This window comes from Pelobates fuscus, chromosome 10 (genome assembly GCF_036172605.1).
Source record: "Pelobates fuscus isolate aPelFus1 chromosome 10, aPelFus1.pri, whole genome shotgun sequence".
NCBI classification, from domain to species: domain Eukaryota; kingdom Metazoa; phylum Chordata; class Amphibia; order Anura; family Pelobatidae; genus Pelobates; species Pelobates fuscus.
Genome location: NC_086326.1, coordinates 53,266,494 through 53,277,360, shown reverse-complemented (window position 1 = coordinate 53,277,360; position 10,867 = coordinate 53,266,494). Strand labels below are relative to the sequence as shown.

The 10,867-nt window shown below is 38.3% G+C and overlaps 1 protein-coding gene across 1 annotated transcript in view; it reads left to right on the top strand.

The window, feature by feature from the left end:
- EDRF1 (erythroid differentiation regulatory factor 1) overlaps positions 1-6,348 on the top strand; it is a 129,005-nt gene extending 122,657 nt beyond the window's left edge. Inside the window, exon 24 of the mRNA XM_063435076.1 lies at positions 4,925-6,348. Coding sequence (XP_063291146.1) covers positions 4,925-5,093 — 169 coding nt within the window. The 3' untranslated portion in view covers positions 5,094-6,348. The remainder of the gene's footprint in view (positions 1-4,924) is intronic.
- Positions 6,349-10,867: the final 4,519 nt, after the last annotated feature.

Sequence of the window (10,867 nt, the reverse complement as noted above, 5' to 3'; positions counted from 1 at the left end):
TCCAGTCGTGTAAGGTGTCCCCCGGTTCCTCAGCCCCCGTGGCACAGGGTGAGGTAAACTGGGGTTCAATATTAGGCGAGTTCCCCTTGTTTTCTGCCGGTATTTGGGTGCAGGATCGGGAGCTCACTGACTTCGTGTCTGGCTCCCCGGTCAGGCTCCGCCCTCGAGTAAGGGTGATTTTTAGATAAGTGACCAGTCCCTTTAAAGTTGACTGGTATTGTAGTGGAGCATTATAAAATTTGAAATTCTAGGACAAGATTACAAGCTCACTTTTTATTTTGCTCTAATATATGAGATTTGCTTTGAACAAATCTCACTGTGCTATGCAACCTGGTCAATCTATTTGTCTATATGTGCATAACGTTCTCACTGTCCTTCTTACAAAGATAGGCCAGGAGTAGCTACGTACAAAACCACCCCATCTGAAAACTATGTGGTACCCCTAGAATCAACATGCTAAGAATCATGGGATGCCACATGCATCATTTCACTTGGAGATGGTGTTTTGTGGGAAGACCGCCAACCCCGATCACAATGTGGTCTTTGTAACGGAGTGTGGATGCAGCTATCTTCAAGAACATATAGATGAAAACATTTAAAATTATACCCACATGAAATGTTCCCTTTAACTAAAAAGAGGTTTATCACAGTTGTTGTGATTCACGTTCAAATTCTGACAATTCACATACTAGCGAAAACCATGTAAGTCTATAACTACCGGAATGTGAGCATTTATACATTTATTTTTTGCTACTCTGCTGATGGGTAACCGCCTATGATTGCAAAAGATTTATATTGAAAGAGCCTTTCATGTATGTATTCAGAAGCAATTTGAGTAGCACACTGTATCGATCAAATTATATTTTCTATTAAGTGACGGCACATCATGCTGGTTATGTGCACATTGATTATTAATTTGGATTTTATCAAGTTACATTTATGCTTTTGTGTCCCCTGCTTTCCTAATTCAGAAGAGGTTTCTCTGCAGTCCCGTTTCCTGAAAGGACCCACACAGATCTCTTAGATCAATTAATTTGTTTAATGTGACAGCTATGAAGTGAAAACGATCCATTAAGAATTTTAAAATAAAGCAGAAATTAAAGTGGTATATTACAGTTGTATGACTTTCTGGTGTTTGTAGCAAAAGAAAAGCCCATAACCGTTCGGGATTAATTTGGTAATCTTAGTGCTTTTGCCTTTTCTAAGAGTGTCGGAAATATTCAAAGAATGAGGACAGTAACATTCTGTAAACAGTCTGAAGCATTAATTGCTGCCTAGGATCCTTAAAAAGGCTTACTCATCTGCATAGAAATAATGACTTTTTAATTAAAATGTACCTTGTATAAACTCATGTATTTTTAATAAGGATTCATTTTTTCCCAAGTGTCTTGTGTTTTTCTTTTTTCAAAGCTGTACTGATAGCCCTGTACTTTGCTTCGTCTTTGATCTGGAAACCCATTTGGAGATGTTTAGTCTGTGGACTACTAGCACAATTTATAGTAACATTTTCTCGATATATTCTATCTTATGTATATGTGAAGTGATACTTGTGTGCAGTGTTTATTGTAAGATCTATCTTCTAATATGGAAATATATTTTTTTTTCCCCCACACGTCGTCCAACCATTTTGAATATGATGATTATTTATACTGTTTGCCAATGTAAGACATGTATTGAGCAGTTCCCTATTGAATAGGCTCTTTCCTTTGTACAATCTGATTGTACGTGGTTCTACTAGAAGATAAAAAAGGTTTTAAACAGAGATTTCTAGTACAGTAATATTACTTTATTTTGAACCATTAGCATGAAAATGGGTTTATTCTCTAAATAGTAAGTTAATAGAATTTTTTAAATGCAACCAAAAAGATAGAAATTGCTTTACTGGTTTGAGGGAGATGCTTTTTCTTTACGTGAGTGGTACAGTCATTTCAAAATAAATGAACACAAGACTCAATGTAGGGCTAGGGTAGCTTTAGCCTTTGAATGTCTTTTGCACGAGCACTTCAAAGTGACCTTTGCTTACGAAGTTCTGCATTTGTATTTTCAACCAGCGAATCTCATGTCTCTGTAGGAGGCAAAAAGGTACTGGCATTCACAGACTGGCAGGAAATTTTCATTCTCGAGGGCAAGTCCTGCCCCATTGCATTCTAACAATGCACCTTTAAATATAGCCAAAGCAGCCCGTTTTTCACTTAAATAAGCTCCAAATTCATTGAATACATCATGTAACACAAATGTACATGCTTTAATCAATGTAAAATTTTGCGAGATCACCCCTGATCCAAAGCCGCCATTTCTTCCGTTTTTTTGGGTGTTGCACGTAACATAATATGGTCAGGAAATGTATTGAAGGGAAACAGGATAATGGTGGATTCCCATTCCAGATGTAATAGAAGGTTTAGAACATGTTTTGCAGATAATTTTATAATCTGCTCCAATTCCCCCGAGTGCCATTTGCAGATAGGATGTCAGTCTCCAAACCCACCCAATTTATACCCACAGAGTAGGATTTCATACGCCTACCAAGTTCACAAGGTTTAGAATCTAATTAACACGTTGAATCCGTACATACAATACAGAGACAATCTGCTTCAGTTTACAAAGGTATCCACAAGATGGCAATGTGAACACGTCATATTTCACAGACAGAACACTGTGAATTTTAAATAGTGTGTTGTTTAGAGTAATTGTCCAAACCTGGTAATTGTTTTTGCTCTCCTGTGTCATGATATTTCATCGGCTTAAAGGTTTATCTTGTTTAATATAAGAGAACCACATCTTCATCTTTTTTTATACACACAGAGTTTGCTGCCAAGATCACCAATCTGCAGAGTTAAATTAGTTTTATGTGCTAGATTCCTTCATAAATTTCGGGCAGGTACTGTTTTGCTATCAAGACCAATAAACACCTATCCAGAGTGTGTCCTATCGCAATTGTTCCTGCCAGGGGCATTTGCACAACAATCCATGTTTAATGTGACTTTCACATATGGGGTGGTGTTTACAGTTTTCCCCTTTTAATGTTTAATATCTGTAGGGAATAGTGTCTGTATCGCAAAGCATCTTTCTGTTCAGGCTGCGGTTAAAGAAATGCTTTGGAAAGCTACGTGGCGGATTCTGTCTCTGCATTTAGATAACTTGTGTAGAAATCGTTAGTCTTAAGTTTAGTAGTATCTAAAGCAGGGGTAGTCAACCTAGTCCCTACGGTTTGGGATTTCAGGTGGGCAGTGAAGGGTTCTGCAGAAAACGCCTGGTAGGCGTCGATGGCCATGGACCAAGTCCGACAGGGGAGATCCTTTTTTTTTTTTTTTCTTCAATCTTTCTTTTATTTAAGGCATATAAGATGGGGTACAGAAGAAGTAGTATGGGAAATGTACGAGTGAGTTACATCAAGGGGTTGATACATCGGTATTGTTAGTGCAGTACATTTTCAGGATATTGATGCCTCTTTTTAAATTTTTTATGTTAACCCCTTAAGGACCAAACTTCAGGAATAAAAGGGAATCATGACATGTCACACATGTCATGTGTCCTTAAGGGGTTAAACATAAGCTAAACCATTGCTTATAAGTAGTATGTATGCTGAGTTATGCTTTTCTGAGCTTTAGTCTTATGTGTCAGGGAAGGTTACAAATGCAGATGTAAATACAGATTGGTTTACTGACATGATAAAATAATAAGGTAACATGCTTAACTGAATCAAATGTTTAAGTAAAGTAGTACATGTCTGCGTGCAAGATTAAGTAGGAGATTTACTAACAGTATATGAGGTACCCTCTCTAGGTGCAGGTGTTTATGGATAAGTACGGGTAAGGATGCGGCAAAGAGAGAGATTGATTAATCCACTGAGGCTAACGAAACGGTGTGGCGTCAGCACCTGCATGCTATAAGCTCCATCTGGGAGCTCGGTCAGGCATATGTCGAATAGGCAAAATATCTTAAGGTTGCAAAAAAGAAAAGAAAATAGACAACAGGCCAGGGGAGATCCTTTTATCTCCCCTGCCAGCCTTGCTGTAAGCCTTCTTGGGCTAGTGAGGAGATGAAAGATCTCCTTCACCGGCCCACTGGCACTTAGTTCCAGCAGAGGGAGGAAAGGGCCTGGGAGGTTCTGCAGTCCGGTCGGAGCATTGCTGCATGTTACCATGGCAGCGCTCCAATACAGTGCTGTGCTCGCAGGAGGACAGGAGAGTCAGCCTGCAGCCGGAGGAGCTGCGGGCAAAAGTGAACATGCCACCACTGGACCACCAGGGCTTGCAGCATTATGTACACCCTCTCTGGTTAAAAGTAAGAAGAAGGGGGGACATTACGATAGATTTTCACATCTCACCCACCCACCCACCTACACACACACACACACACTGCACCTCCAACACTTACAGCACCACACACACACACTGCACCTCTCACAGACACACACAGAAAAAAGGTAGAATAGAAAATAGAAAAAATAGACAAATTTAAGAACATATAAAAAAAAATACTCCTTTCTAAAAAACAATTACAAAAAAACAAATCTCACTTGCGCTATAATATTACTTACTGTGGCACTGGTGGGCGGTAAGGAAATTTTACCATCAACAAAGATACAAAAGTGGCGGCAGGTATTAAAAGGTTGACTACCCCTGATCTAAACAATGGCTATATAGACTTGATTTATCAGTCAACACTCTATGGGCAGCAAGTGCCCCTACAACCACCATAACCTACCCCACATGTAGAAGTAATATATAACTTTTTATTCCCAGCGTAGGGACATACCAGAAAAGTTACCTAGAAAGAGGATCATATGCTCAACCTCCCCCATCCGATTGCAAAAATAACAAAAAGTTCAGAAGCAATATTTTTGGGTTGGCTGGCAAGGAGGGTTGTTATTTATATTTACTCATATTTGGCTATGAAAACCCTTTGATTTTTCTCTTTGCAGTAATGTTGCTGAAGAGGCATCTGTGAAAACCCACAAGCAAGTTTATTCCAGTCTTCTCCGAGCTACTGCCAGTAGGAACGCCACGCTGCCTGAGAGAGTGAGCCTCTTAATACATTTACTGGACCAGCTCACAGCTAAGAACGAAACGAATGAAACTGTCATTCAGTGACGCATTATTGTTTGGGTGAGAAAGCGGATGCTGTGCCTTGTTAAACCTGGGACTGGTGGCTGCTCTGTTACACTTGCTGCACTATTTTGTCTGTGACTAATTCAATCAGTACATGCAGGGAAGGCAAGATAATCTCAGATAAACTACATCCAGTGCCCTTTTTTCTATTTAGAAAAAAAAACTAAAATCTTCTGCTTCTCTGGAATAGAGATCATACTATAAGTTAAGATTTTTAATTTTTACCTCTGCACATTTTCCAGGTGGAATCCCAGATCCCCAAAGATTTAGTGGCCGCTGGTGCGGGAATAGCTGTTACAATTACACGTTAAACTTTTTTTTTCTTCTTCTTTTTTTCCCCAACGGTTCCTTTTCCTTTTACTGAATAGCCAAGTAACCTGGGGAATACTAGAGTATCTATTCACTAAACATTGTGTTGTCAATGTTTGGGTGTAGAGAATGTCCATGATTTTGGGATTCTGGCATACAATGTAGCCAGTTTGGCTGTCCACATACATGGCATCTCGCAATGAAATGGTTAAATCCATCTCCTCTCCCGCCTCTGCTTGCTATTTATGTCACATTTTCCTCCGTTGACCTTGTATAAGAATAAAGCCTGTACCATGCTGCATTTTGCTGCAGTCTTCATAGACAAATTTATGAAAAATGTAATGCACATGGTGAATGGGGATTTTTTTTTTTTTAAATAGAAGTCCTTGCTGGTAACAAGGAAGTGTGCAAGCTCTCAGTGCTGCTAGGTAATGCCCAATTCCACAGCTTACCTTTAGGGGGAGGGCTTGGGTCCTTGGTGCTAATTTGGGGAGATGAGATAACTGTGCTGTAATGCAGCTCAGCTCTCTGTCCCACATCTTCAAGGCTTTTTCTGCTGGGAAAGACTGCTTGTTTCATAAAATAGCCATTCCCTCAAAGCACCAGACACAATAAAATGACCGACACAGAGCACCCAAATGAGTCTCCTCTGCCACCTAACAAATGTAGCACCCATTTACCCGTAATTAGAAAATCTTCTTGCTCTCCAACAATGCTGGACTAAACAAAGAGCATCATGGGGGAATCTTCCATTGAACCCGGAAGTTGCTTGTCACACGGTGTTCAGATTTAGTACAGACCAGGCACAACACAGAGTCCTTACCACTGCAATTCTGATAAATGGCTTCACCTGCAGCTTTGTAACACACTTTGTTAATATGGTATTACACTTCTTCCCTTCTATTTGATAATGTGAATAACTTGTGAAAAGAGCTTTTTAAATATTTTTATTTATTAAGAATAAACAGTTGTTTGTGAATATCAATGTTTCTTCAATACATGCTTTTCCTAAACTGTCTGTTAAAGACACTACTAGCTTAAAATGAGTGAATGATCATTGACAAGCACCGAGTCAAATTGTCCACAGAAATGGTGACGATACAGATATACTTTAGCTGGTAGTAACTCATGTCATGGATGATGGGTATGAGGATATCCCACGCCTGGAAAAAACAAGCTAGTATTTTTTTTCCTGTCTTGAAAAGTAATATTTTTTTTTTAATTCTTCTTCCAAAGGTTAGTCTAAATGCTATTTTTTAAAATGTTTTTTTTTTACTAAGAATAATCATAAAGAAAAAAAGGTACAGTTAATAAGAAATGTTTTAAATTTTATAAAAAAACAACTTTGAAACTTTTTCTTATACACTATTGGAGTTTATTCATAAATTGTAGTAAATTAAAATCTGAACTACAATATTAAATGAATGCTATAGTGTTAGAAATAGGAACAAATTTGATTATCTCAGCCAATCTAATGCTTTACCATAGTATAGGCCAATCAGAATCTCCTCTTAGAGATGCATTGAATCAATGCATCTCTATGAGGAGCGTTCAGCATCTGAATGTAGGTCCTGCATATATTGCAGGAGCTAACCAGGATGTCCCTCTAGTAGCTGTCACTGTGACTGCCAATTGAGGTGTTACTAACCAGCAATGTAAACACTGGCACTTCAGAGGCATCTAGATACGATAACCTCTACAGCCTGGATGCCCTTCCCCTGATAATCTCTCAAACCATTAACAAACTGTTTTGTGCGGTGTTGTGTGCCAGTGGTTCTACATTGTTGTAAATACAGTTTAACACTGCTTTAAATTATTATGACATTATATGAACTTCCACTTGTGGACTCCCATAAACCGTTTTGACCGATTACTGGCCGATGGTACTCTTGAACGTTAAGCAACATAACCATTACCGCATATTGTAGTGGTTAGAGTGTCTAGAGCAGTTTTCCCCAGACCAGTCTACAGGAACTGTCTTTTTTCAATATCTACATTAGAATAGAAAAGGGAAATACATCATTTGTGGGCTGCTGCTAGGCTATGAGGACTGGTTTGGTAACCACTGCTCTAGCGTGTCCCTTTAAAGAAATCTACACAAAAATGATTGCATTTCAGACACCGTAACATGCTCAGCTGTCATAAATGAAAGAGAAAAGTAACAAAGTGCATTCATTGAACTGTGATATATGGTACAGTAAATGGCTACAATGTATGGACTGACAAATGTTATTAGGGATTGTAAGTAAAAAATGAGTATATAAGTGGAAGGTGGCCTTGTACCAAGGGAGAAAACCAGGATAATAAAAAGTAATAAAAGTTATAAAAGCTGAATATTTCATGAAAGACGAATAAAATATACATTGTCCATAACAGCTATAGTGTAGATATTCTGGGAAAAGTGCATATTAATTATAAAGCAGCTAAATGTTCTGTCTCTTTATTCGTGCCTTCAGTCCCAAGCAGGGGTCTGGCTTTTTTTTATGTAAAGAACTGTACTATAGTAAGCTGGCAGTCAATAACATTGTCATTTTAGAGCTAGACTGCCATTGGCAGATCTATTGTCCCTTTATAGAACACCATTCTGTGCTCAAGGCAGACACAATGAAAGATTAGCCGTAATTGATATTTAATTGTTATTTTCTTCTAACAAGACCCATGTTGTATTATTGAAACCCTACCACTTTAGCTCTAATGTAGGATTGTTTCTGGTTCGGTAGGTTATTAAACGATATAGTGGTGCAATTTTAAAGTTAACATTTTTTTTTCAATGCAAAGAGTAAAAAAAAAATATCTTTCTGAAGAATGGGAAGGATTTAAATGTTAAAAAGAAAAGTAAGCCACGTAGAAAAAAAACTAGTGCAGCTAGAGGGTGGTCGACCAGGTAATTAGAAATGTAACTACCTATAAAGACAGCCCCACCCGAGGGCATAGATTCAATAATTACCCCTAACGAAGTGTCACATTTAATTAATTTTATTTTTAAAAAAATGTCACATCACTTGAATACTGGTGTATTTGGTTTTGGTTCTGTTCCTTTTTTCTCCTCCTTTTTATAAACTTGACGTTTTATTAGAGGTAATTATTGAAGCCATGCCCAAAGGTGGCTCTTGTCTTTATAGGTAGTTAGTTCAAATGTTAAATAAATCTTCCCGGTCTCCTCCCCTGTCCTTTCGAGAACAGTGCCTTATATAACCCAGTGAGCTCCTCTATTTAATCCAGTCGTGAAAGGGTTAAAATATCATCCACAGCTGGGAAACACAATTATTATATATAGAAAGCCATATTTCCACTTTGCTCCAAAACGAAATTACAACACACATTCGTAAAACTCTGAAGGGTCAAACGACATGATATACAATAACTTTTCATCTATACATTTGCTAGCTATTTGACAAGTACAATGTGTAGATGCAATGTTATGCTCTTTAAAAAAAAGAACATCCAAAAATATTAAAATAATAATAAAAGTATTTTTAAATTTTTGTTCCTTACTTGGCACATATATATATATATATATATATATATATATAACATAACAAAAAAACAAGGCTGGTGCTGGTATTGCAGTGCCAGGCAGTCTCCCTGTTGAGGCTGTTCCTTCCTCAAGGAGCTCATCTGTCTAGATGATCCAGTGTCCAATCCAATGCTTTTCATAGAGAAGCACTAAGTACCTACTGCGCATGAGCACCGATTGCCTTGCCCAGTCTGTCAGATTTTTCTGATACGGAAGCATTGCAATACCGAACATGAAGACTTTCAATTGCTATGTCTTTATGAAGAAGTGCCTCCAATTTCTGTTTCTTACGGTCTTAGTAACGCATGTAAATATTGACATTTCTTACAAAAGTTCATACTTAAATTTGACAGACTGCAGGGACGGGAACTATGCACCAAAATCGCTACATTAAGATTAAGTACCCATTTAAAGTGACACCAAGTAATGTTCGGCATGACAAATGCATAAACACATTAAATAGATCATCCCAACATGCAGGGAAAAGAGAGACTTCGGTAACAAATAACCCACTTAAACCAGAGACATTGTTAAATAATGTACAACACACCTTTACTCTAGAGGGGAAAGATGGACTTTCTCTATAAGCTATGCTTTTTCTTCTCTGCTGTGAAACAGTTTGGGTCTTGCTATACATTTCTGACAAAATAAATAAGATATCACTACAGAGTGCTTCACGTAGTGAACTAAACATAACTTACCGCACAGGTCAATTTCAAGCTGTCAAAAAGAATTCTGTAGAGTTTTGTCATTAGAGGTGCATTGTAAAACCCATTATGTGATCCTAACGCGCTTTGTGAAATGTTTACCATCCAGTACAGACTCGGGTTTATCCACTAAACATCAAGTTCAATTGAAAAATGTAGGCTAAAGGTGTCTATATTAATCAGATTTTTTTATTTCTTCTTTTAGTTTACTACATGTGCACATGTTTACACATCTTTTCCACAAGTATGTTAACCTTTAAAACTACGGACAACAAAAACTGAAAGAAAAAATGAAATTTGTTAAGTCTCTATCTTTGGTACAATAGTAGAATATTATTGTGATAAAAATTTGGATTCCTACCTCTTTAATAGAATCCTCAAGAAATGTGTGAACGGGTGCAAAACCACAAATAAATTACTGTATCCTTAACCCCTTAAGGACACATGACGTGTGAGACACGTCATGATTCCCTTTTATTCCAGAAGTTTGGTCCTTAAGGGGTTAAAGGGACACTAGTCACCAGAACAACTACAGCTTATTGTATTTTTTCTGGTCTGCATAATCATTCCATTCAGGCTTTTTGCAGTAAACCGTGTCTTTTCAGAGAAAAGGCAGTGTTCACATTACAGCCTAGGGACACCTCCAGTGGTGGTCACTCAGGTTTCTACTAGAGGTGCTTCCTGGGGCACTGCTGCACAGTGCGCAGTACTGCTATTCAGTGTCTCCACCCTCTGCATGGAGACACTGAACTTTCTTCAGATGTATTGATTTGATTCATCTCTATTCAGAGATGCTGATCAGGGATGTTTGGCTTCACCTCCTGCTCCACCTCCTTGGCAATCTCAGCCAATCAAATGCTTTCCTATGGGATGATGATATCAGCTAAGGAGGCAAATCACATAACAAATAGGGACTGCACTTCTCCAACTATTCCTCAAGAACCTCAACCTAGACAGAGGCATGGGAGGGCTGGAATAACTATCTGAAGCACTCCAAACCACCCCCCAAGTGAGCTTACATGGGCGGATGCCTACAAATCGACAGTTGTGTTCCTCTAAAATAGGAAATTAAATTGTAACTGTAACATTGATTGAAACACAGAGTGTGATACTGTACCATAAAGTAGCACTGCATAGCCAACACCGCCCATATTCCTGAGAGACGGCAAAAGGATGGTAGCGGGCGAAATGGAAAAGTGTACAGTGGCCACCTAGCTGGCGAA